At 32.4% G+C, this 27,268-nt stretch overlaps 2 protein-coding genes and 1 non-coding gene across 6 annotated transcripts in view; 2 read left to right on the plus strand and 1 right to left on the minus strand.

The window, feature by feature from the left end:
• LOC141454703 (uncharacterized) overlaps nt 1–9,465 on the plus strand; it is a 670,160-nt gene extending 660,695 nt beyond the window's left edge. The window contains exons 1-2 of one of the 4 annotated variants that reach the window (XM_074129220.1): nt 1,156–1,409; nt 6,234–9,465. In XM_074129220.1, the coding sequence (XP_073985321.1) occupies nt 6,262–7,671 (1,410 nt within the window). In that variant the 5' untranslated portion in view covers nt 1,156–1,409; nt 6,234–6,261 and the 3' untranslated portion in view covers nt 7,672–9,465. Of the gene's footprint in view, nt 1–1,155; nt 1,410–1,455; nt 1,475–4,042; nt 4,062–6,233 lie in introns of those variants that run through there. The other 3 variants (XM_074129223.1, XM_074129224.1, XM_074129221.1) reach the window with 3 other exon arrangements.
• Nucleotides 9,466–11,039: 1,574 nt separating this feature from the next.
• Nucleotides 11,040–26,797, minus strand: IntS4 (integrator complex subunit 4). Its single transcript, XM_074129219.1, has 18 exons — nt 26,627–26,797; nt 26,093–26,245; nt 24,739–24,867; nt 24,242–24,388; nt 23,800–23,943; nt 22,854–22,993; nt 22,483–22,675; nt 21,820–21,994; nt 21,448–21,653; nt 21,245–21,367; nt 20,960–21,095; nt 20,393–20,526; nt 20,107–20,316; nt 19,905–20,017; nt 19,654–19,818; nt 15,903–16,062; nt 12,455–12,659; nt 11,040–11,487 (listed from the first exon to the last, which is right to left on the minus strand). The coding sequence occupies exons 1-18, from the start codon at nt 26,675–26,677 to the stop codon at nt 11,276–11,278; spliced, it is 2,796 nt and encodes a 931-aa protein (XP_073985320.1). The 5' UTR covers nt 26,678–26,797; the 3' UTR covers nt 11,040–11,275.
• On the plus strand, nt 14,843–14,914 carry TRNAA-UGC (transfer RNA alanine (anticodon UGC)). The gene has a single exon. It is a non-coding gene; the product is annotated as a tRNA-Ala (tRNA).
• Nucleotides 26,798–27,268: the final 471 nt, after the last annotated feature.

The raw sequence follows: 27,268 nt of genomic DNA on the forward strand, positions 1-27,268 counted from the left end.
CAACGTCAAGATAGGGATACCTAAAGCGACCATTCTAATCTAGACCAATCATTAATTTATTAATGACCATTAATCTATCTATTTTTAAATATATAAACAGCTATGTAAGTGGAAAAGAGATTTATTTGACGAGTTTGTTATCTTAGGAAAAACCTAGTCAAACTTTTTAGAAAAAAGAAAATCTTTATTACATACAAAAATATGAATAGAATATTATAATTAATACAAACATCTGCAAACTGGCTATAACATGGCAACATTGTTTATTCATGAGAGAATATACATTGGCTTTACGGTAAGCAGAATTGCTTTTTAAAATACTTTTATACCAATCTGTATGCTGTGAAATGTAGGTAAATAAAAAGATGTCGCTTTTAGATCTATGGAGTTTACTATTCAATAGTAATTCAGTAGGAATGGAACAGTATTCTTCCGGTAAATTGCGCGAGGTTACAGCTACTCCTTTTCCATCACAGATCAATATGCTCCCAGAGTCACCAAAATTGGGTACATCAACTCCTTCAATAGGGCTAGCGCATATGATTTTCTTGAATACAATACAATCACATTCTCGAGAAGCGTTTAATGCGGATAAATGCAGCGTAATGGCTTCCTCCTCTGGATTACTGCCAAAACCACTTACTGTGCAAGTCCTATAATTTAGATTCGGCCAGTTTGCCTCTTCTAATTCCAATATTTTTACGGTATCTGATAAATTAGCAGGTTTTACTAATTTCACTAGGGCTAAATCATGTTCTGCATTCGCTAAAGTATTTATATTTGCTAAAAAATTTGGATGACAAATTACTTTTTCACTTGCTATAAAATGTTTATAATTTTTTGAAACTTGGCCACCAAGTCTAACCTGGAGGGAATCCATGTGCTTATTATCGAAACAATGTGCTGCCGTAAGTATCCACTGTGGATGGATTAACGCTCCAGAGCACCCTATTGAAGGTATGAATGCTGAAAACGGGGCATCCTTAATATTTATTTCTGTGTCTAAGCCTGTTGAAATTACGACCAAGTTAAACACTAAAATTTTGTAAAACACTAAAATAAGCATAGTATTTATTACTCTTTTTGCTAAAAACCAAAATTAATATTATTACCTACTACCATATGGTTGTTTTATATTTTAAACATATTTTCTTTTCTTTTTTTTTCTACTTCTTTTTTTTGCGAGCAAAAGTTTCATTTGGAAGATTTATTAAAAGATAACGTCAAGAAAAGTATGTTTTCCTCTTTACGTTCCAAGAGCAGATATTGCTGGCCATGACTGTAATCACCTCTTCATACAGTGGATATGCCTCACAATAATACTTTTGTTCTTCAAGAATAGATCTTTGTAGGGCTTTTAATGAGCCCTAAGTAGTTTCCGTAGAAACCACATAATTATGTTTACCTGTGTAAGTATTTTTATTTCCACACGTTTTTTAACACCTTCACTCACGGACAGAAGCTGAACAAGCAAGTCAGTCACCTCACATTATTTTTTTCTAAAATTGAATCGTTCTTAATTGACATCCTAAATCATATACTTTGTTAGTATTAATGATTCATTAAAAAATGTTAATTCCTATAAATTATTTTAATTTTTTCCACCACTTTCATTGTAGGATCTCCTCAGATCAGCCAATTTTTAAAATGTGTTTTTATAAGGGTTACAAGATCAAATACACAAAAATTTTATAATCTTAAATAAATAAACTTCCATTTATGATTCAACTAAATTCTTACCTAAGATTCTATCCCACAGAATATAATGAGTGACAAACAATACTGTTAACATTATTAAAAAATCTCCTAAAATTGACAAAAATATGTTTCCATACTTCTCAATCTCTGATTTGCAACTCATGTTGACTGGTATACAGGGTGTCCCAAGCTATATGGATAACGACTTTTTCTCGGAAACTAAGATAGCTAGAAAAAAAACTAAAAAATACGTGTTCCCTTAGTTTTTTGTTAGGAATCCAAATTTACTTTGTAAATTTTTTTTGGTGCTGCCAGAAGCGAGATACAGGCACCAACTTCATTTTTTCAAATGGGAAGGTGCGGTTTTTATTTCAGAAATAGATTCCTCTATTTTTTTAAAGAAAAATTTACTTGAACGGTTTTTTTCTGTGAGCGATATTTTAGAAGTTATGAATGAAAACATGATTCTTATAATAAACGTCAAAATGATAATATTTTAACGGTTTTTTGATTAAATAAGAAGAAAAGTACTATTTTATTATAAATTTTAGTCCTCATTAATATTACAGATCATGCTCGAAATGGCGTCCACCATTACAGATGCATAGACATGCTCTTTCCTGCCAATTGTCCCTTACTGCCAAAGAAATAGATTCGTCTTTAACCGAGTTACAGGAATCTATTATTCTCTGCTTTAGTTCATCTACAGATGCAATTCCGGCTTGATTCTGATGCACCTAGATTTAGAAATGCTTTTTGATAGCCCATCAAATTTCCTATCGAGATATCTCTTTACATGCCTGATGGTGTTATATCCAACACAGAGGCTATTCAGTGGCCACCTCTCTCACCGGATTTGACACCTATGGACTATTTCCTTTGGGGATACCTGACAAGTTGATTATTCATAACTTTTTTCTTTCTTTCCTTATTTCTGCTTATCGAAAAGCATTTCTAAATCTAGGTGCATCAGAATCAAGCCGGAATTGCATCTGTAGATGAACTAAAGCAGAGAATAATAGATGCCTGTAAGTCGGTTAAAGCCGAATCTATTTCTTTGGCAGCAAGGGACAATTAGCAGGAAACAGCATGTCTATGCATCTCTAATGGTAGAGGCCAGTTCGAGCATGATCTGTAATATTAATGAGGAGTAAAATTTATAATAAAATAGTACTTTTCTTCTTATTTTATCAAAATACTGTTATAATATTGTCATTTTGACATTTCTTATAAGAATCATGTTTTCATTCATAACTTCTAAAATATCGCTCACAGAAAAAAACCGTTCATGTAAATTTTTCTTTAAAAAAATAGAGGAATCTATTTCTGAAATAAAAACCGCACCTTCCCATTTGAAAAAATGAAGTTGGTGCCTGTATCTCGCTTCTGGCAGCACCAAAAAAAATTTACAAAGTAAATTTGGATTCCTAACAATAAACTAAGGGAACACGTATTTTTTAGTTTTTTTTCTAGCTATCTTAGTTTCCGAGAAAAAGTCGTTATCCATATAGCTTGGGACACCCTGTATATTTCGTTTTTCCATGACTTGAGAAAGATAAGTAAAAAAGGTTCAAAACAATTTCATCAATTACATCTAAAAAAAAAAACAACCTGAGTTTTTTTTTACAAACCAGAAATGTTTTAATAAATAATTTATTGCTACATTTTTGTATATCTGTATTCAATATACACCTTGTATTAAAATGCACAATTGAAGATGATTTATTACTTGCTTAACGTTATAGTTAAATATATATTAAAATAAAAGAGATATCCATCTATCTAGGCCATTCACATGTGGTAATCATAATTTGTCTCGGAGTATTTCTTCAAATATATAAATCATTCTGATACAAAGGCATCATAATCTAAAAGTTATAATCGTTGACTAATTATAGATAAGATTGAACAAAAATAAATAGCGGAATCAATCAAAGTTATTTGTTTAAAATTCACATTTTAACTAGTTATCTTAAAGTAGATTTCATAATGGAAATAATTAAATATATTTTGATTCATGCTCAAGGGGCTTATCTCAAAAAGAACTAATCATTTGATACGCCTTTTTTTTTTTTTGTTGTTTATAGTCCAGTTCAATGTTTCGCAATTTTTACTAACCCTATGGCTGTCCTCGATACAGTTACTAAGGGGTCGCTCTGAATATATCAAAGTACGGATAACAGGAAATTTTAAATATAAAATATTTTGAGGCACAAAGAGAGGACACAACTCATTCTTTCTTTTTTTTTTTTTTGTAGCAACGCAATATTCCATTTCTATAAAATACTATAAGCTAGTAAAACGCGGGATGAAATTATTTTGGAGTTCATTTGCAGATCTGCTGATCTGCGGTAAAGTAAGAGGTTAGTTGCTGGTTGTAGTTATACCCACCCATCTTTCTTTAAATTCTCCATTATGTATTCTAAGTTTCTCAAAGAAAACAATGATACATGAAGTACGAGGGTCGTTTGAAAAGTCCGTGCAAAGTCAGCGAGATAGCTCCACTGGCGCCAGTATCGAGGTTATGTTTAGTTAGTAGCATCTCTTGGAAGAACACACATCAAGTTTTAACCAGATCGGACTATTTCTTTGTGTTTGGCATTCGTTTGAATCGAGGAAGTCGAGTGATTTTCAAAAAATGGACGAAAAAGAATTTCGTGTGTTGATTAACTTTATGAAAGGCAAAACGCCTCAGGAGACTAAAGAGAAGCTTGATAAACATTATGGGGACTCTGCACCTTCGATAAGAACAGTTTATAAAGTGGTTTCAAAATTTTCGGAGTGGCCATATGGGCACAGGTGACGCAGAACGTTCTGGACGCCCTGTTGAGGTTACTACTCCAGAAATCATGGATAAAATCCATGATATGGTGATGGATGACAGAAGAGTGAAGGTGCGTGAGATTGCTAGTGCTGTGGGCATCTCGAATGAACGGGTACATAATATTTTGCATCAACATTTGGACATGACAAAGCTATCCGCAAGATGGGTGCCGCGATTGCTCACGCTTGACCGAAAACGAAATCGTGTGAAGTGTTGCAAGGAAGGTTTGCAGCTGTTCCAGAAGAATCCGCAGGACTTTAAGCGTCGTTTCGTCACTGTGGATGAAACATGGATACATCACTACACTCCTGAGACCAAAAAACAATCTAAACAATGGGTTACCAAGGGGGAATCTGCGCCAAAAAAGGCGAAGACCGTTCCTTCGGCCGGAAAGATTATGGCGACTGTCTTTTGGGATTCGCAAGGAATAATCCTCATCGACTATCTGGAAAAGGGTAAAACTATTACAGGTGCATATTATTCATCGTTATTGGACCGTTTGAAAACCGAGCTGCAAGAAAAACGCCCACGATTGGCCCACAAAAAAGTCCTTTTCCATCACGACAACGCACCAGCTCACACCTCAGCAGTTGTGGTCGCAAAATTAATGGAAATAGGGTTCCAACTCGTTTCACATCCCCCCTATTCTCCAGACTTGGCTCCCTCGGACTACTATTTGTTCCCCAATATGAAGAAATGGCTGGCGGGAAAAAGATTTTATTCAAACGAGGAGGTGATTGCAGAAACGAATGGCTATTTTTCAGACTTGGACAAATCCTATTATTCGGAAGGGATCAACAAACTAGAGCAGCGTTGGACGAAGTGTATAAGCCTAAAAGGAGACTATGTTGAAAAATAAAAAAGGTTTACCCCAAAAAATTAAGTAGTTTTTATTTTTGCACGGACTTTTCAAACGACCCTCGTACAGGCACAATATGTGCAGTAAGAAATTGTTGACAGCTTCAATTCCCAATAAAACACTCTAAGCAAATACAAAACACAGTCAAATTCTATAATTTCTTTATTCAATTTAAATATAATGCAAGTATTTGTAGCTTGAAGTTGACTGATTTTTGGGAAAAAATATATAACTATATTTTTTAGCTATTTTAAAAACTTTTGTGTTTATTCATTGAAAAGCGCATTTAAAGTCTAATTAGTTGGATATCTTCAGTTATTTTAAAAAATGCAAAAAAAGAAAAATTATTTCGTTTTTCATTACATTCATTACTATGTTTGAACTTAGATGTTCTCACATTTAAGCATCACATGAATAACTAATGAATCTGATTATCTTCCTAGTGAGTAGGACATCTAACCTAAACAGCCATGCTTTCAATCAATCATTCATCAATTACTTCAAGTTTGTAAAAAGAAGACATCACTACAAACGTACTTCTCTCACATTACAGCCATGCTGTGTGCAAGTTAATTCATGACAATGAGACTGAGAGCCTAAGTATAAAAGGAACTTTCATTTTTCTCCCTCTCACGAAATCCAACAGATATTTCTCTTAAAAAGTTTGTTAAAGACGCTCAAAATGTACTGCTAGAGTACTTCCTAATTTAAATAATGCGACTTTTATTAAAGCATTAATTCTTAAAAATAAAAAATTGTACAAATTACAAGGTACCTACCTACCTATTAAGCCAAGCTTATATTTAACAATAAATAAAATATGCTAATAGAGGATTTATTTTTCTGTTTCAGTTGCCATGTATCAGTTGTACTGTTAAGCATGGACATAACCAGAGAGAGGCTGAGGCGGGACATTCCCTCCAGTAAAGCAGATCTGTTTGATTTTGTAAACGCTACTAGTGAAAATTTAAAATCAATAGGCATCGAACCTCATAACAATAATAACAATAACAATAGTAGTGGCAATCAATTAGGCGATAGTAAAGAGACAAACAATAATCACCTAATGATGAGCAGTGTGGACATGACCAGCTACAGTGATTGGCCAAACATTGATAGCAGCATGCTGGAGGAGCTGAATTGTTGGACAACACAGGACGCGGCGCATCAATCAAGTAAAGTTGATAACACGGATGGAGCCATATACACTTTGACTGTATTAAATGGTGCTGAACACAGTTCGTGGTTTAAACAAGATGATAAAGAGGACCACAAATTACAAACTGCAGCGCTTGATTTAGAAACAATACTGCTAAATGGTATATCACCTAATTTTACAGCCTCATTTGCTGCTGAAGATAAAACATCCGAATTTACGTTTGATGACAGTGGATTTGGTGGAAGCGGTACAAGCGGAGGAACAACTACAACTGTAGTTGATACTAAGAAAGAAGAAATATGTAATCCACCAGCTTCTAGTACAGCAGGGAATAGCACTACACCAGGCACTGGAATCGTTACTGAGATTGTTCTCACTAACACACCAACCTTCAACAATAACAACGAATGGAAACAGGAAAACAATAATGAAGTAGATTCGTTATTAAGGAACGCATTACAAGGTAAAAGTTTAGCTAGATATAATGGCATCAAAAAAGAACCAGAAATAAAAGTCGAGGAAGAAGAAAAAATGTTAAACATAGAAACTCCAATTATGTATGAAACGCCAAGTTTAATAGACTCGGACAATCCTAGTTCGGCACACAGTATGGATGATATGTTCCTTTCTCAGTTGGACGTATCATATCCAGAAGATTATGAAAAATTAAAAAGAATTGAAACAGAAGTAGCTGAATCTGTTGAACAATTCAATAGAACATACATTCCAGGTAGTACACAAGTTCAATTACCTGGGGGTTCATTAATTGGATTACAAACTGCCACAACGACAACAACGTCAACAGCAACAGCGGCCTCAAAATCTGCTAAAAAATATTCTAAGAGGTCTAAAAGTACGGCAACTAGTACAACAACAGCCAGCGGTGTTCGTAAAGAGCGATCATTGCATTATTGCAGTATATGTAATAAAGGATTCAAAGATAAATATTCAGTAAATGTGCACATTAGGACGCATACCGGCGAAAAACCTTTTACGTGTTCACTGTGTTGCAAAAGTTTCAGACAGAAAGCACATTTGGCAAAACATTATCAAACACACATGGCACAAGCTAAAAATGGTATAGCGGCTTCGTCGCAAAAGTCAAACAAGAACCTTGTGCCTAGCAGTTAATCCATACTTAATTTATTTTTAATAAATAGAATTGTAAAAACAAAAGGGAAGATTTAATATATTTTTATAAATAAAAAATTATGTGTTATGTGAAATCAAAGGTTAATAGATACGTATGAAATGTTTTTACATTTGAAAATGAGTTCCTCAGACAAATGTTTTCAAGCAAAATACTAACAAAATAGGCAACTTTACTGTTGTACTTAAAAAAGAATAAAGAATACTGCACGATAAGTGTTACCATAATTCAAAATAATATTGTAAAATTTCCTGTGATAAGTTTTATAGCAAAAATAAATAATAAAAAAAAAACAAGCTTATTATAAGATTTCAAAATTACAACTAAATTATTATTATTTTAATTGTGAAAAGTAAAGGAGTTAGTCTGAAGCGAAAAATTGTGAATTACACATTTTGAAAGATTTTTCTAAATGTAACAACAGTGACTCTCTGTAATGTGTGTTTAAGGACTAATAATACATTAAATTATATTGCAGAACAATTTTAAACTTTGTAAATAAAGAATTTAGGACGTTTAATTTGTCTTGCCACTAAATTAATAATTTTTTTAAGTGCCTTAGAGTTTTTTTTTTTTTAATTATTATTATGACGTATATTTTTTTCAAAAATAATATTTATATAGAGAAATAAAAGAGATTTTAATATATTTATAACATAGGGCCAAATTTTGTTGCCAATTCTTTTTTAAGTTTTTTAAAGTAAATCTTGAAATTGTAAATAGAAAAAGAGAATTTTTTTTAAAAAAAAAGTTTTATTACATATAATTTATTTTGTAAATTGTAGATTGTATATCTCTATCTGTTAAAAAAAATGTACTTTTTTATTTTATATTTTAATGAAGGAACAAAACCTTACTGCCGAATTGGTGCAATATAAAAGATCTAAATTTGTTTTGCAAGACTGAATTACTTATTCAGTATTCTTATTTATATATTTGTAAATATATTGACAGCAAATAAATTTTAAAAAAATAATATATTTTTTAAATCTAAAAAAAAAAAGAAAAAATAATAAAGAAGGGGATTACAATGGAGTTGTTTATTAACTGCCAAATTCTTTATACTTTTGGTCCAAATGTTCTATTGATTCTGTAAATAAAAGTGGGTTATGAATTGTTTACTTATAATCTCTTGTAGACTTTTTCATTGATTTCTAATTTAAGTTTTGCCATAGACTTTTTTTGTTTTATTTCTACCTGCATAATACTGCCCCTAGATTGTTATATTCACTATCAGAGAAAGAAGTAAAAAAATATATGTATAATTAATATATATTTAATATTTTTGTTCTTGTTTTTATATATATATAGTATACATTTTGTATAATATTGTTGTTTTTTTCATCATTGTCATGAAGATCATTATTTTCTCATTCTATAATAGTTTATAAAAAATGTTTTTATGTTTTCAAATGAAGTGTTTTTTATTTTTATATTTATTCATTTCAATTTGGCTTATTTTATTAATTAGTTTAGTAAAGACAACATGATCTTTGGCACAGTCAAGAAGGAAAAAGTCATATCACTTTAAATTCAGTATTATATTATACCAATTCAATATATAAACAAATATATATATTTTTTTTTAAAGTAAAAGCAGTACAAATTTCTTTTTTTAAACTGAAGAAAAAACTGTTAAAAATGTTAATATATTGTTAAAATAAATAAATTTAAAAATGGTTATTTGTAAAAAATGAAATATTTAATACAAAACATAAAGAAAGGAAAAAAATCTTGTGCCTGAAAAAAAAATTAATAAAAATAAGTTCACATAAGTTGTTCATTTTTTATAACAGCTACATAAGAAAACCCTTTTCTTATTAATTAACCAACTAATTGGCGACTGTAGAATCTACAATTAAGTCATTAACAATCATTTAAGAACTCTTCTATGTTTTAATGTTTAGTAAGGGAAAAAAAATCGATTTTAAGTGAAAAAGTAAGCATTATTTTTATTTATTTATTTATTTTATTTTTTTAATGCATCGGTACAAGCAATAACTTCTTGAAAAGCGAGTCATATGGATTTTTATTCTTATAAAGTTGAGATCGAAGGCTCGATTCAAGCGGGCTGGATGACCAGAATTTTTTCTTCCAAGGAGCCTTCTACAGCTCATTCGGTGATGGTAAGTTTTGTCTGGAAACTGCCCGGAAAGAACAGAATAATTACAGTGGAGTTACAATCGAAGCGTAATATACACTTCCCAATTACAACAAACTATTGATTGCTAAAAAGTAAAATATCCTCAAATGATTTGCCACATGGACAGATAAGATAAATAAACTTTATTATTAAATATATAAAATTAATTAAAAAGATGAAGTACCAATATGCAACTTTATTTTGACCTTCTTGACAGTTTAGGGGACGTTTAGGTTAGGACAGGGGTCGGCAACCTATTTTAAGTAGAGAGCCATTTCTCCTTAAATAATTTTAATAAATCTTACCAAGAGCCGCAAGGATGATAGTGTAAACAAACTCTGTAGATCATTTGTATTCACAAATTATTATTTTATGATATTCAATAACATTTAAATGTTTTATATGTTATTTTTACAAGTTGCAAAGTAAATAAACAAATAAATAATAACTAAACGAATGAAAGGGCAGCAGTATTACAATATATAATCAAGTACTTTATTTTAATGTTGTATAATTCTATTCAATTTCGAACCTATAACATTTAAAATTATTTTTGAAAAAATATCTTTAATAAATGGAATTTTCATTCTTTTCAATAAAATTAAAATATACAATGTACGAGTATTTAAGGGCAGGCTGAAGAGCCACACAATTTGGATAAAAGAGCCGCATGCGGCTCGCGAGCCGCGGGTTGCCGACCCCTGGGTTAGGAAGGATAAAATATGCAGGGAAATAAGATGGTTAAACTTGCAGCTAGAAGAAAAAGGTCAAGAAGGATTTGTTTAATTCTTTCGAGTCAGTAGGGAATGGATGGATCGTTGATGGCTATGTCGCGGCAGAGTGGATGGAAATCAAGTAATCTTAAGGAGTTTCAGCAGAAGGTTTTAGATAAAGAAAGCAGTCTCTTGGAATGGAGTCGAATTTAGTAACGTCGAGGAGAGCCAGTCACAAGTCTGAGAAATATTTTCTGTGTTGTTCTGGAGTTTCTTGATGTTACTACTATGGAGCAGACGTTGAGTAACATCAGCCTAATGGCCATTTTGTTGAGGAGGAATTTGTTCAATTCATCTTATGATCAAAAGAATTTGTAGATAGAAATCAGACTAACCCATTCTTCATTGTCACGTGTTGTAATTCCGGCTAGAAATTCAAAGAGGCATTCTCAAATAAGCTAGGGTTAATATAGTCATTAAATGTAAATTAAAATATTAATTTAATTATTACTTTAATTAATTATATATATATTACAAAAATAAAAATGTACACATAAAATAATTAGCTTTAGAAATGAATATTTTTTTGTAGTTTATTTAAAATTTTTAATCAATTAACAAAGTAAAATTATTTTTACAAATCTTCTTGGTACTAAAAAAAACAATGATTTAATACATATATAATTCATAATTCAATGCCAAGAAGGTTAAAAGTGATAAAAGGCACTTTTAAACAATACCTCTTTTAACAGGTTTTGGAACAACATGCAATCTAAGTGGTTTACATAATTCTAAATATGTATCGATACCATAATGGGATCTATGGGCTAATTCACAATCGGACAGTTCAATACAAAGAGATATCTCAACATAACATGCTTCTGTCCAAACACCATGTGAAACCAAAGCTTTGGTTAATAGCCTGTAATCTGCTTCATTTCCTGTAAATTAATAAATAATTATAAATTCTGTAATATAGTGTTTCAAGTATCAAAAAGTTTGTTTCTACAATATCATTATTTAAAGCTGTTATAAAAGCAGTTCCGTAACTCAATGTCGAGTGAAACTAATAATACGCTTCTGAAGTACCAGAATTTACTATGGATCTACCAGCTTTGAAAAATATACTATTCAACGTATTTTCTAGCATTATGATCCTAAACAAGCGCTTTCTAGAAGATTCTACACTAAATGGACCTATGGAAATCTCAGACCATTTTCGGCAAACAACTACCAAAATTTTGTGTTATTTTTGGAGTACATTGTATCTGCCTTAATGAAGATTGTTCTCAGTTTCTGAGTCCAGATATTAGAAAACTACATAAAATTTGTAAATAAGTTGTTGCCCGCTTGAATCTTGGCTGTTGCACCAAGTGGCCTGTGGTTTAATTGTGTGTTTGACACCCCTGTTCTACAGAATAGAGTCGAGCTAGTCGACACTCCCTTCACAGATCACAATCCGGTAATGGACAATGTTGCTGTATTAAAACTTTAAACTGGTAGTTTAAAAGATTCTAGACAGGCTAAAATTAATGCGCCTTAAATAAAAAGGAAGATTATTAGCACCAGCGGACTGGAGGAGGTCTTGGATTTGAGTTTACATAAAGTTGATGTCCAAAGATGTCCTCTTTCTAGGAAAACTTCTATTTTTCTAACTCTGTTGATGAATACTCCTGTCCTCAAGGCCACTGATCAGAGCTGGGCCAATTTTCTAGACATTGATTCGTCTTAACAATTGAATATATAAATAAATCGAATAAAGTAAAAGCATGCTAATTTTTTAAAAAAAGTGAACATTTCTGCATGCTTTGAAAAGTAAAATTGATTAAAACTACTCGAATTAGAACAGCCGTTGTAATCACACTATTTTAGATTTATTACAAATAAATAAATAAAAATAAAGTATACCTGTAGGTCTAAGGTGATTAGCGGATGGTACACAATTATGTATTTGATGGTCAGGATAGTGTATCCTTATTCGTAAAGAAGAAGGATCTTGTAAGCCAAAAATTTCAGCATCAATAGGTACGGCCATCACCAAGCCAGCTGTGAATTTAATTGGAGCATCTGGTGAACTACTAGGACCAGTTAATACTGCTCTGCACATGCGAACCTGCAATTTAAAAAATAATAATAATAATAATATAATGTAATTTTGTTCTTTAAAGTTAAAAGAACGTTTTATTAGAGCAGAGAAATTGAAAATTTATTCAAGTTTGTGACAAACAATTCATTCAAAATCAATTTAAAATGAAAATTATGCCAAGCTCTTAGGTGGCAAAGAATGGGGAAAGTAATAAAATTACCATATAAATTAACAACTATGGTGGCACTACAAGATGCTTAAATTGTTTGTTCGCAATTTAGTAGTTGTATAACCATCAACACAAACATAAAAACTTAAAAGTCGTAAGCTTTAAAACAAAACTAGACTGGTAGCCGGCTTAACAAGGTCGCCCGATATGGTGACTAACGATGTTGAAATAACAAGATTAACTTTAGTAATTAATAACCTTGAAATATAGAAGACATATTAATAATAAAAAAATAAACAAAATTAAAAAAATAGAAATAATAATAAATCGAAATAGTACTCTAACTAACATAAACATTTTTTTTTAATTATGATTGTTGATTTAAGTTCATTGCTTTTTAATTACAAAATGAATTTATCGCCTTACAAAACAAAAATCCTACGGGGTTATATAATAATAAATGTTACAGCAAATTTAATTTAAGATTAGTTACACGCTATTTACAACAGCAACAAAAATTCATGTGCAAATTACAGAAGTTTCAACTAAGGCCAGTTAAAATATTACAGAAATTTAAACGCCTAGAATCAGTTCTATTATATTTCAATATAGAGTGGCGAAGTTTTCATCGCTTTGTACAGTTGCAGGACTACTTCAGTTTTAAATAATTCAAACCTATTTACTTATTTAACAATAGTGGACCTGTTAAAATAAGCACTTAGGAAAACGATAATGAAAGTGATAGATTTCTTAAAGGTATAACTATTGAATTTGCCGCAAGGCCTTGCGGCACGGTATAGGTCTGATGAGTCACGAAAATTCTCAAAAGAGCTGCACAAAATGTCTACTTGTCAAGAGGTTAAATCCGGCAAATTGTTAAAAGCTTTCTAGAAAAGTTGCTTCCAAAAGTAAACAAATATTGTAGCTTGCGTTTTGAAAAATCGATATAATTTGTAGAGAAAATGAGAAAACTTGATCTCTTTAAAAGTTGTAAGTTTAAGAAAGTCATTACAACGTTCGATAAAATGCTTCTTCCTTCCCCTTCGGCGTTACAGTCCTAAAAACACCAGAGCCTCCTCAATCAAGGCTATCAACTAAGCTCTATCAAGAGCCTTCAGTCTCCACCTTCGGACACCCATTTTCCTCGAATCCCCTTCGACGTCATCAACCCATCGATAAAATGCTCAAAACTCTAAAACATATGGTTTCAATTTCAAATTTATCCATGCTTATTATTTATTTATTGCTTTCTTTATTTTTTAACTTAAAACAGACAAGGAGACATCGAGCTTAGAGAAAGAATCCATCCGCAGGAAGACTTTTTAATTTGATTTACAAATGCTAAATAAACATGAGATAAGTTAATAAAATAGCAAAAGTAACAGTCTTCAAATATGTTCAATTAGAACAAATCTGGATATAAGAGCCAGTGAAGATACAAACCCAATTAAGTGGTACGGTACGGCCATGAAAACAGAGAGGAAGATGCGCACTGGGAAAATATTATGAAGACCAGACATAAGAAGACTCAGAAGGACGGCGTCGTATTCGTATTTATCAACGGAGTAGTCAGAAATCAAATGCTTATCGACTCAAGTATTTAGACTATTGGGACTCTAAGGAAACTCTTACACCGCAGTAGAGTTAGACAAGTGAAGAACTCTAAGAAAAAGAATTATTTGAGATATTAAGTGGTTCTTAGAACTATACATACTCGTATATATTCTAAATCCCAACACATTTGAAAATCTGGGTCAAGAATAGAATTTTCAACACTATTAATGACTTTCGTAGGAGTATTGCCATTTTTAATAGGTCTCAATGAGTTAGGATAACAATTTAAAGAAAGGAAAGTCCAAAAATCGTAGATTCAATCACTTATTAACTCTTAATAATTCATTTTTTCAAAAAGTTAGTTTTTCATTTGCTGTATTTTTTTTTTTTTTTTTGGTACTTATAATTATTAGTGTTTCGAATAATATAGAAATTATTCCATGTAATAAGCAATATAAAACGCAGGTGATCTCCGTATCACATGGTAGGGGATGTAGCTCAGTGGTAGAGCGTTCGCTTTGCATGTGAAAGGCCCCGGGTTCGATCCCCGGCATCTCCAGTTAATTTTTTTTTTTTTAGAACAAACTTAAATAACAGCTTATTTTATTATTTTTATTTTTTATATTAAAAAAAAAAAATGCTACTGGCATCTTTTTGTATTGAAACAAATTTTATTACACACGTATTTACCAAATTAGATAATTCTAATCTTTAACTCTCAAATTAGCTGAAGTTTTATTTATTATCTTTCATTCTAACTTAGGTTAACTTTATTTTGGAAAGAAAACATATTTAGCGTCTAAATTCATGCTAGAATTGAAGTTTTCTATCTTCATTCACGCTTCTTACCTAACAAGAGTGACTAAAAACATTAAATAAATATAAAAGTAGGCTTTAATATTTCAGGTTTACCGTAGACATCTTAGATTATTTACCGCATAATACTTTCAATGTTAGTATTAAATACGAACTACATTTCTTGTTAAAATAGTCACCCAGAACTCTTGGTCGTAGTATTCGACTTCTACTAATTCCAATAGAAAGATTTCTAAAGCTTTTGTTGAACTGTTTTTACAAGATATATTTTTTTGAGGGATCCCTAGAGATACTAACAATACCCAGTATTACTTAGCGTTAATCTGGCTTTTCCCCGGATTCTTTGCAAATATTTCCATGGAACCTTCCTTTTCGGCCACACTATTGAATCCTATTATAATGTTTAAACAACTTCAACTTCTTGCATTCGAATACTCTGAACCCTTCCTCCTTACCACCTCTCTTCCTTCTGAACTTAATATTTTTTTCTCAAGAGACAGCAATGTATAACAAATCATTTATCAACCAGGCCACTTCTTTCTAGAACTCCTTATCGTTACCATAGTCACGTCCCCTCAGTCAAAGGATCCCTTGCATTGCCACTATCAACTCCTCCTACTAGTCAAATTCACATTCCTCTTGTTTTTCACATATCTAAGTATACAAGTATCGTGAGTGTTTTTCAAATATTCAACAATCATACTTTGTACAGAATTTTACTGTTTACTAACATTAATACTAGGTTTTGGTGGTTGTATACGAACAGCTGTAGATAAAAGTGGTAAAAGGCACCGAGCTACAGCTCCCGGTTTGGTATCATCCATTGAGCCCATTGTATCAAAAACACCTTTGCAGAATTCATCTGGGAGTATTTGATGATCCATCAGATACCTGGAGAGTAAGAAAAAATATATATAATTATGGATTTACTAGCTATCACTGATTACATGCAAGCGTTGTTTATTAGCTAACAACGACGTCTGTACAGTATGAACAATTTTGAAACCATGTTAAAACCACATATTTTTCATTATTTGAATATTTACTAGCGTTTAGTCAACTTGAAATTAAACAGAGAATGATATAACATAATTCACGGAAAAGAAAGCTCTTAGAGAGACATTTAAAGGGATCAATTAAAAAGAAAAAACAAAGTTATCCCAAAACTAACAACTAAATCACTCCTTTTTAAAATGTTTTATAACAAAATGCATAAATTAAAAAAGCTTTAAGAAAATTGACGATTAAGTTTTCGAGAAAGCTTTGTAAAACTGAACAAAAAATTATCAAGTCCCATTTCCAGTCATAAAATACAAAAATAAAATTAATATTAATTGATAGGGAAGGGATTAGCTATGAGGTTAGCATACTGGACTCCCACGCGGAGGTCCCGGGTTCGAATCCAGCAGCTGACCCTTAGATTTTCTCTTCCTAGGAGCTTCTTACAGCTCACTGTTCGGTGATGGACAGTGTTGTCTGTAACGAGAGAACGCTGTCCGGAGGCCGGCAGTGCACTGGAAAAAGCTCCGGGAGCTAATAACCTCAGCTGTTGATGCGCAAAAAAAAAAAATATTAATTGATTAAAATAAATATTTAAATTTGCCGACATTACAGCACAAATATATTTTCCTTGATACTTTAGTATGTTTCTGTAATACGCTTGATGTATTTTAGAAGCCACGTCCTTTCGCACGAGCGGAGAATTTTTTTAAAGAAACAGAATTATTAACTAAGTTCTTGTTTTATAGAACCGAGGGACGCTTTTATTTTAATGATAAGATTAAAACTGTCTGGTAGGACAGTTGTATAAGGGTAAAAATAATTTAAAAATTAAAATTTAGAACTAGATAGGCAACTATAACCGGCATAGTTTCAAAAGTGCATACTGACAGGTGCAAATATTCGTACAAGATGGTTTTATTGGCATCAATGTTTGGTTTAGCCTTTTACCTTAAAACCCAATAGTATCTACATCAACATCAAAACTCCATCTAATTATTTTCAATTTCTGAATTCTTATCACAAATTTTGAGCTTTTCGATTGATTCTGCCATTACCAGGGGCGGCTTAACCTATAGTGCAGTGTGTGCAATGCACACGGGCGCCGCCGTCTCAGGGGGCGCCGCGGCGCTCCCTGAGACAGCTAAGAGCATCGTCTTTGACCATCATGGTACAACAATGATATGACAGAAGCGGCCAGCCAGCGCGGTGGCGGCAGTTATCAAACGCGAGCGCCCTATGGGCGGCTTCTTTTTCGAACATTTTGTTTCAACTCGAAATAAACCTTATTTCACGTATTTAAAGTTTAGAAGCGGCCAGACAGCGCCAGGGTTTCATTGCACACGGGCGCTACACGAGCTAGAGCCGCCCCTGGCCATTACATTACTTAGATTAATTTATAAAGTAATTAATAAAGTAATTTTCCATAAGCTCTAGGGTCTTCCATCAGTCGTTTTCGCACATGACCACTAGTGATAAACTCTCACATCAGCCCTGTTAGTAGCAGGCACTAGACAGCTAGACCCAAAAACTACTTTCTATTACATCTTTGTGGGAACAACAAATTTAAGCAAACAGTTTGTTACCCACCATGATAAACAAAATTTCAAAATCCTTAATTGCATGTTAACCTTTCCAAAATAGTTGTTTGAAAACTATATACGAGGTGTGTTCAAAAAGTAACGGGAATTTTCGTTTTTTGAAAAAAATATTTATTTATTCATCTACATTAATATTGTCGCCTTCAAAGTAGTCCCCTTCGCATACAATACACTTGTGCCAGCGCTTTTTCCAATCCTCGAAACACTTCTGAAACTCGATCTTTGTGACAGCTTTCAGCTCTTTCAGCGATTCGCTTTTAATGTCATCTATGCTTGTAAAACGACGGCCTTTTAATGTTCTCTTTATGTTTGGAAATAGAAAAAAGTCACATGGAGCCATGTCTGGCGAATATGGAGGCTGGGGCATCGTTAAAGTTTTGTTTTTGGCCAAAAATTCACGAACAAGCAATGAAGTGTGAGCAGGTGCATTATCGTGGTGCAAAATCCATGAATTGTTTTGCCACAAATCCGGGCGTTTTTTTCGGATTGCTTCACGCAAACGGCGTTGAACTTGTAGGTAGTACTCCTTATTGATTGTTTGACCTTGTGGCAAGAATTCATGATGCACTATGCCATTAAAATCGAAGAACACAGTGAGCATAACCTTCACATTCGACCGCAATTGTCGAGCCTTTTTCGGTCTTGGCGATCCAGAATGCCTCCACTGGGGCGATTGAGCCTTAGTTTCGACATCATATCCGTAAACCCATGTTTCGTCACCTGTTATAACACGTTTCAGTAGATCCGCATCGTTGTCGACTTCATTGAGTGACTCTTGAGCAACTTCCATTCTCCGCTGTTTTTGTTCGAAATTCAACAATTTTGGAACAAATTTTGCTGCCACACGTTTCATACCCAAAACATCCGAAAAAATTTCATGGCATGAGCCAATTGATATGGCAACATCATCAGCGACTTCTCTGATTGTGATTCGGCGATCGTTCATAACCATTTCTTTCACTTTTTTTCACGTTTTCATCGGTTGTTGATGTGCTTGGACGTCCAGGTCGTTCGTCATCTTCAACGTTTTCGCGGCCATCTTGGAAACGCTTATACCACTCGTAAATCCTTGTTTTACTCATAGCAGACTCACCATATGCCTTTATTAACATTTCACACACTTTATTTCATTTTTTACGCAAAATTTAATACAAATTCTTTGATCCATTTTTTTAAACAAACAAAAATCGCCAAGCTCGAAAAACACGTCTAACCTTAACGGCTGCCACTTAAGAAGTAAACAATGAATATTACCGAAAATTTTATCGTACTTCAGGGGCATGTGTACCAACATAATAAAAAAAAAAATTTACAATCAGACTCTCCAAACCCGCGAAATTTAAAAATTCCCGTTACTTTTTGAACACACCTCGTATATATATATAAAAAAAGGAAAAAATAATAAACCAAAAATTTAAATTCAGAAATTCCTTTGTTCAACCCTTCTCTTTGCTTCGTCAACTCGCAAAAATAAAACAAATGTTAGGGATCACCATAGGTTGGTGTAAGTGGAGTTGAGTAATCGTTTGACGAAGTGTTTTTGTTTTATTTCTGCTATGCCAAGCAATGTAGGGGTGACATCCAGCTTCACGGTAAATAGCCCTCTGGCAATTTAGTTCTGTTCTCAGTCAACGAATAGTTGGGTTTAATCAAATTATATTCAAATCAAACCCATGGATTGATCTTGATCGATGAGTAATTCATCCCCAAGGAGACTTCCCACAAAAGTTGCTGAACCAAGGTGTCAGATAACTACTATCAATCTAAACCTTTTTTTTTTTTGGTAAATATTAAAATTTAAAAAGTCCTCCCTTCACGTACAAAAGATATTAACAATAAAACTTAATAAATTTAAAAAAAAAGTAACCCAACAGGTTTTTACTTTTGAGTGAGCTCTACTCTATTCAAGAAATGTTCGCAAAGTGCTAAAGCTGATAGATTCGATGCTCTAACGATGTAAACTAAGTGAAGTGCCAATGCCTTCAACTGAAACTGTTTTACAGCAGCCATTTCTACTTTCTCCAATCCCACAAATAAATACTGCAACCTGAAAACGGATAAATTAGCACTAATTAATGCACTGAAATTAAAATAAGGAATTAGTGTGAAATATACAATCTGTACAATGCCTACTTGAGACAAAGAGTCAATAGTTGAGCAATATTATGTTTAACCGTATTCCCTTGAATTGTGGTAGAGACATTGCAACACCACAGGTTATCATTTAAAATCTTACCAAGACTCATCTGAAACAATCCATGGAATAACAAAAAATTATTTTTTAATTTCATTTATTCACCCATCCATTCCCAACTACAAAAAAGTTAAAACTAACCTGACAAGATATAAACAAACTAATAAACTGAGCTGGCCCAGCAATGGCTGAATCAATTTGTGCTAAACGCGCCAACTGAGGTAGACACCTATGTATCACTTCTTCTTGGACTCTGGCACCACAGCCAGAAAGACTATCAACTAGACGCCAAAGTAGTTGAGCTCCTGCTTCTGTTGTTGTTGGTTCTATAAATTCTGCACTTTCTGCAAGCTACAAAAAAACAAGTAACAACTTTCAGCAATCAATTCGTTCAATATTAAAGTTTATTAACTGAATAATATTTTACCTTGAGTGGTGGGACTAAAGATGGTAGTGTAACTCTTAGATAACTATAATGTTTTACCGTATGTTCTTCGAAAAGTTGTAACATTGTTGGACAGTGTTGAGCGGCGTTGAAAACCAATATTAACAAAGTTATGTCTGATTGTTACATGTTAAAGAATGTTATTATAATAATTTCTGCAACTTTGAATAGGTTTGAATGGGAACAATAATATGAAACATAATCGTTACTAAGCTTGGGTTGAAGATCTACCAAGTTTTAACCATCTCTCACCGAATCTTAAATGATAAATCTAATTTGATCTAAAAACCACTTAATATGCATTAAATATACAGGCAAATGTTTGTGGACATGCGCCCTTCTAAGGGGGAAGCACTAAAATATGTATTGACGAAGAAGTGTCAGCAATTAAATAATGAGGTTTTGCTCAAAAGCCAATACCAGAATAATATATCACTAAAAATTATGTGATTACGATAATATTGTCAATCGCAATGCATGAAAAAGAATTATGTCAACTCAATTTTTACTAAAATAATAAAGTAAAACATGTGAATAACATAAGGATACAATGTGGATCTTCGACATCTGGTTCTGGCGTGTCAAAAAATGGATGTATACTAAGTAATTGAGGCACCAATGGCAAAGTAATTTCTGAATGTTTACTTCCAATTTCTTTTACACACCTCCATGTTGATTTCTTGTCCTAGAACCAACAGATTCAGTATTTAGAAGCCGATCAGTTTTTCACATATAATTAATACATTTAAGAATTCTAAGGCTACTTCTTTAAAATAAAAGAAGTTTAATATAAGAAAATTTTCCATAGACTGATTCAGATTTATTAAGTTTTACCTGAGGATATTTTTTAAGGTTTTCTAACAATTTCTCTACACACATCTGCAAACAATCTTTAGTAGAAAGATGACACGCTGCCAACATTCTGTGCAGACCTTCTCGCACGTCAATAGAAAAATCCTATTAAAATAAAACTTTTAATTATCAATTGTAATGAAACATCACCAATAAAATCTGTTATGTAAAATAATTGAACCGACTTCAAGAGCCCCAAGCACTGTTTCAAGCTGATGTTCCCTCAATAGAATATGACGTGACATCGAAGTAAGGCTATCTATAGCTTTAATTCTAACAGCTTCTATCTCATCGTTAAACATATCCACCAAAAAGTCTAAAGAAAGTAAAGAGAATTCTGGGTGGTGCAAAGCTAGATTACAAAGCGCGTCGACAGATGCACTGCGTACCTCTGCAATTAAAGAAAATATATAATTAATTTTTGTGTGTAATAACACCTTTAAAAATATTATAATATCTAATGTAAACATTTATTAAGTATACATAGGTCTAAGTATTCAGTTAATAACAGTACTTGTTTACATTTTTAAGTATTAAATTTGTTGGCATCAACTTACCCATAAACTCATCCTCAAGTCCATGCACAAAAGCGCCACAAGCCCCACTAGACACTACATTAATTTCATCTTTATTTAAAAGCTCTTTAGGTGCATCATCAGACCACTTTTTCCCGGTAGACCATTCCCCACTGGTAACTATTTCACTAGATCGTTCGTGTAAAGACTTTTTTTTCTAAACACATATTATAATTAATATTATTATTAGTTTCACTTATTTTTACTGAAATAAATTAAACTATAAATACAACCCATCAAAATTGAGGAAGGTTATCTGATGTTATAATGTTGGAAATGGGTAATTAGTGGACTTTAGGAAGTGCATTCGGATTAAACCTTTGATATTGCCCAAAATTGCGGATTTAACCACGAAATCAAAATTTAAGGAAATTTCGAAACTACGAATATTTACAATAGGAAAGATTAGCAAAATAAACAATTAATACATATATTCAGAAGCTGTCATTATTTCTGAATATTATAAGAGAAGTCAGGAACAATTAAAAACTTTATAATATTGAGTTTTCAACTTTTGATAAAAAGAAACAATGTTTATTTACTAGTTCCTTCATAATTTAATTTAGTTATAAGCTAGAAATTATTGTTTTATTCAATTTCAATGTAATCAAAATGAAATACGAATTATGAAACAAAAACACTTACCCTCATATTTGACATGAGCTTTTTATCTAAGGTCTGATTCAAGAAACTTGGGCAAACATCAACCATTGTTCCTAGCAATTGCATAGCTCGATGTCTTACTTGCATACAAAGATCATTTACTGCTTGGCAAATTTTACCAAAAGCATCATCAATCAGTCTTATTTCTTCGTTGCTTTTACCTACTTTGATTAATCTGAAAAATAGTAAAAACATTTTTTGAAATAATTAGTGTAAACATTATATTTTATTATTTTAATTATTTTCAACAAATAAAACTTAAGCCGACAGTGAACTAATGAGCTTAATAATGTCAAAAGAGGTTATTTTTATAAATATTTTACAATAAAAGGATAAAAATATTTTCATCATACTTTTCTGGGTACGTGTTGCCAATTAAGCAAACAATTTTTAAAGCTGCAGCTCTAACTATTTCATAATCATCGTTTAAGGCTTCGCAAGCATCTCCATACATCGAAACATCCAATTTCTCACCATTTTCATGTAATAATACCTAAAAATAGATTATTTTATTAATGTTTTATAACTATTAATTATTCCTTCTTGTAAACAATTAACTGAGAGAGCATAACTTGGGCGCCACGGTAGCCGAGCGGTTAGATGCGACGCCTGCAAAGCTAATGTGTATTGTTGTGGCACTAAGTTTGGCTCCCGGTCTAGGCCTTGGATTTTATTTAATATTGATTATGAGGACTTTATAGTAATGCATGTTTGCTAGTCGCCTCCGTCCACGACACCTAATTTGGTAGTTAGACGTAAAGCCCGCCTGGAAAAGTAGGCGCTACTTTAACTGTACGAGAGGAGTCAAGTTAAGAATTACATAAACATAACAAATTCCCTTACGGATCAATTTTTACATTGAGCAATCATATATCAAAGAACACAGGAAATGACTTTTATATTGCTGGTTACATACTGTATGTTCGATTAAAAACAAATAAATAAATAAAAAATAAATTTTTAAAAAAGTCAAAAGCAAAACCGAACTTTTAATACAATTCAGAGTTAAATTATGAAATTCTTTGATAAAAATTATACACTCAAAAAGGATTTATTTCTACTTTCTGTCTTATGAATTAAACAATTCAATAAAATATTAAATATTTAAGGTTCTATGTCTGAGCATAGTATGTCCTGTTGTAATTTAGTTTAGTCGAGTTGATGGTCGTTAAGAGTTGGTGATCTATGCCAGCTCCCAAGACTGTTAGGTAATATACAATTTAAATCTTTGGGTCGTCCTGTCCAAGATTTTTTATTACTGGTTCATATGTAATCGTAAATATGTAAACCAAATTTTACCAAAGTATCTAAAGCAGCACTTCTGACACGAGCATCTTGGGAATGGATGTAATCCGAAACTACTCTCACATTTTCTCCAAGCCTTAGGTGACCAATAATCCTCAAGCATATTCTTTTTGCCCAATGATTTGTGTCTTTTAAATACTACAACATTCGAAAACATTTTTATAATTACAAATAAAGTTTATGTAAGTATGCATTAAATTTACAGCATATGGCAAATGCATTTTACAATTTTTTTTTCTTCTCAATTTGATTAAGCATGACAAAATAATCTCAAATTGCCACTGAATCAAATTGAGCAAGTAAATGTTTTTAAAGCGAAATCACACATTACAATTCTTTTTATTCCGCATTTATCAGTCACATAGATAGCTGCAAAAAAAAATGTAATATTCTGTTGAGATTTTGTACATCAATATGGTGGAAAGACTAAACTTACAACTTTAGCTATATTATAAATCTTGACTAGAAGAGTATCAGCTGGCGACAGATTCTCTGATAACTTTAACATTGTTAATAGACCTTGCGCAATCACCTTATGGGATGTGTCTCTTTTTATAAGTTTCATCGTGTGATCTATTATATACTGAAATCAACCACAAAAACTAATGTAAATTCCATTTTTGATACATTAGAATCTTTACATCACTTCATCATAAAGTACCGACTATTCAAAAACATTAATTTAATCAATTCACGCGTCAGCATCAAAGGTGCCAGGAGCTTATTTTTCAGTGCACTGCCGGCCTCCCATCGGACAGTAATGATAGCTAACACCAATCTAACGAGAGATACTGTCCGATGACGGCTGCAAGAAGCTCCTAGGAAGAGAAACTGGCTAGCAGCTGGATTCGATACTGGGAATCCAGTACGCCAACCACTGACTTAATTCCTTCCCTATTAATCAATAATAAATTAATTTGAAAACAAACTGACCACTGCATCAGCTCCCGGTAAGGCTCCAATACTACAAAATAAAGAAAGTATTTTTACTCGCACAGCTGACTCATTTTGTTGGTTGAAATGATCAGCGAGTTTTTTAACTATTACTGGAATGTCTTCCTCCTAAAATTACATAAAAAATAAATAAATAATACAGTATAAAACAATACAAAAGAATTCATTCTAAAATTATCTTGGAACTTAGGACCACCTCTAAATAAAAAATATATAAAAAACCTCTGATGTAGACTGATGTAAAAACGAATAACAAATTAGTTGAAGTCAAGAACATTATATCCGTATAGGTTATAAGCGGCGATGCAATGTTAAGCGTGGTAAGGGTATATTACAGAAATAAATTCTAACTTAGCTTAGACAGTGTTCTGCAAGGATTCATCTCGAGATGTATGCAAGCAGCGTTAGATGGACATAGTCCTAAATGTGTGCAGGTGATAGTAAAATACGGAATTTGCCTCGAATTGGGTATAAATGGACGAAGGGATATCTGGAGAATTCTACCCTTAGATATAAATGAACAGTGACGTAGCAAAGGGACTCATTAGAACATGTCCATACCTATTTACGGGAGAAGTGCCGGAAGCCAGGAACTCGCTGGGGATTTTATTCTACAGCATAACGCAGTACTGGATACAGGAATGACAGAGAAATTTTTCCTACAGCCCTGGACATTTCTAGTTAAGGGAATGTAATCACGAAATTTTAGCTAGCCATTCCGTCTTTAGAGTAGGATCTGTTATAAATTTAAAAAAAGGAAAGGAAAGGAAAGCACAAGAGCAAACTCAAGGATATTTGGACAATATCCAATTCGCTGAGTTGCGAAATACCTTTTTTCAAACAAGATCAAAGATATTCTTGAACTTCGGGCAGAAATTTTGGTACTGAACTATATATTTGGCCCTTTAGTCTCAATTTGCGAATGAACAGGGTTAGAATTGGAGCTTGTTAATTGATACAGATGGAGGATGAAATTTCAGGTGCCTATCCTAAAAGGGAGCTAAGCCACAAACATAGATGCTAGCTTTTATTTATTACTGATATTTTTCAAAATTATTTTTTTTAACTTATACTTCAAAAAAATAAACAATGGTAAATTTATGAAGATAATTAACGATCACATTCCACTTATGTGAAGAACGCACTTACTGTGGAGCTTGAAGGTACATTACCAATGGTTATTTGTAGATTTGACTGAATCCGACAAATATCAGAAGGCTTGATTGAACTCGAAATCCAACACCTTAAATCGTGGGTCAGTAACTCAATCGTTTTTACCATTTTGAAAGTTTTGATTGTCTTCCAATTAGCACTTCAATTAATCTTAACATACCTTAAATTGCAGGGTGTCAGATATTCGAAGGAGTAATTGTAGAGCATCATTACTTGTTTTGCTATTTTCTAATAGACCAACATAAACTGAAGCAGACGCTTGTGTCGGTTTTTTTGTCAATTTCAACTTCTTTATTGGCTTCGGTGCAGTTTCCTAAAAAACAAAACAAAAAGCTAAAGATTTCTCGTTACCGTAAATTTATTTTAATTATTTGGCTTGTACAATCTTTCCAACCTCTGTGTTAAAACGTATTACGCTCAAGCTGCAATATGTTAAGGCTAAAAACATATACTAAGCATACTTAAAATTATTGTATTCATATAAATGTAAACAAGCGGTTGATTACTACACATTAACTTCAATAAAACCTGTTTTTGTAACTGAATTTATTTGAACAACTTTTCCCTCAAAAAGAAAAGATTACCTGACCAATTTAAATAGAAGACAAACAAAAAACAGCACATAAAAATTAAACAAGAAACCAACAATATTTTCTGAAATAAAATCCTAATTTTTCAGTATCCTTTCACTTACCAACACTTGTGTATATTCCGCTAATGCTCTCTTTTTTAGTAATGCTGTCATTATTAATTACTCAGAAAAGTTCAGTAACAGACGGTGTACTACGCTAATACTGTTTTGATAATAAAAAATGAACTTGGAATTGGTAGGTTACATCGGGTTAGTTCCTACCTTATTCCTGACACGACTATCGTGGTTTTTCTCCAGAACGTTTATTGTCGATTTCCTATTTATAATCGATAGTTGTATACTAAATTGATGTTTCCAGAAAGAAGCATTACGATCACTTCAAATTTTAATATGTCAAAGTAAATTCAGATTTAATCGTTGAATCTATTTACACTCCCTTTAGAAGAAACAGTTTTAAGCGTTTGTAGGGAAGTAACTCAAACACTAAAAACTCGATTTAGTAAGGAAGGTAATAGCCTTTTACTTTTCATCCTTAATTTTGCCTCATTATTTTAATTACAACATAAAAGAATGATGGTGTGGAAGACTACTGTACAAACCTAGTGATAGAGCTTAGTCATTCCTCGAATCTCATCGGTACTGATGAATCTGCTGATCTAGAGAAGTTTGAACTTATATCTGAAGGTTTGTCTTTTCGAAGTGAAAAATACTCTTGACCAGTGTCGATGCAGGTTTGGTTATACG

Source organism: Rhodnius prolixus, unplaced genomic scaffold, assembly GCF_049639745.1.
Source record: "Rhodnius prolixus isolate KJV_2025 unplaced genomic scaffold, Rpr scaffold_9, whole genome shotgun sequence".
In the NCBI taxonomy this organism is placed as follows: domain Eukaryota; kingdom Metazoa; phylum Arthropoda; class Insecta; order Hemiptera; family Reduviidae; genus Rhodnius; species Rhodnius prolixus.

Coding starts and splice junctions, on each gene's coding strand:
- IntS4 (XM_074129219.1), bottom strand. CDS start 26,677: ATGACAGCATTACTAAAAAAGAGAGCATTAGCGGAATATACACAAGTG. Junction 24,389..24,738: donor TACCGGGAGCTGATGCAGTG/GTCAGTTTGTTT, acceptor GGTTGATTTCAG/TATATAATAGATCACACGAT. Junction 20,018..20,106: donor GTTTGTTTATATCTTGTCAG/GTTAGTTTTAAC, acceptor GGATTGTTTCAG/ATGAGTCTTGGTAAGATTTT.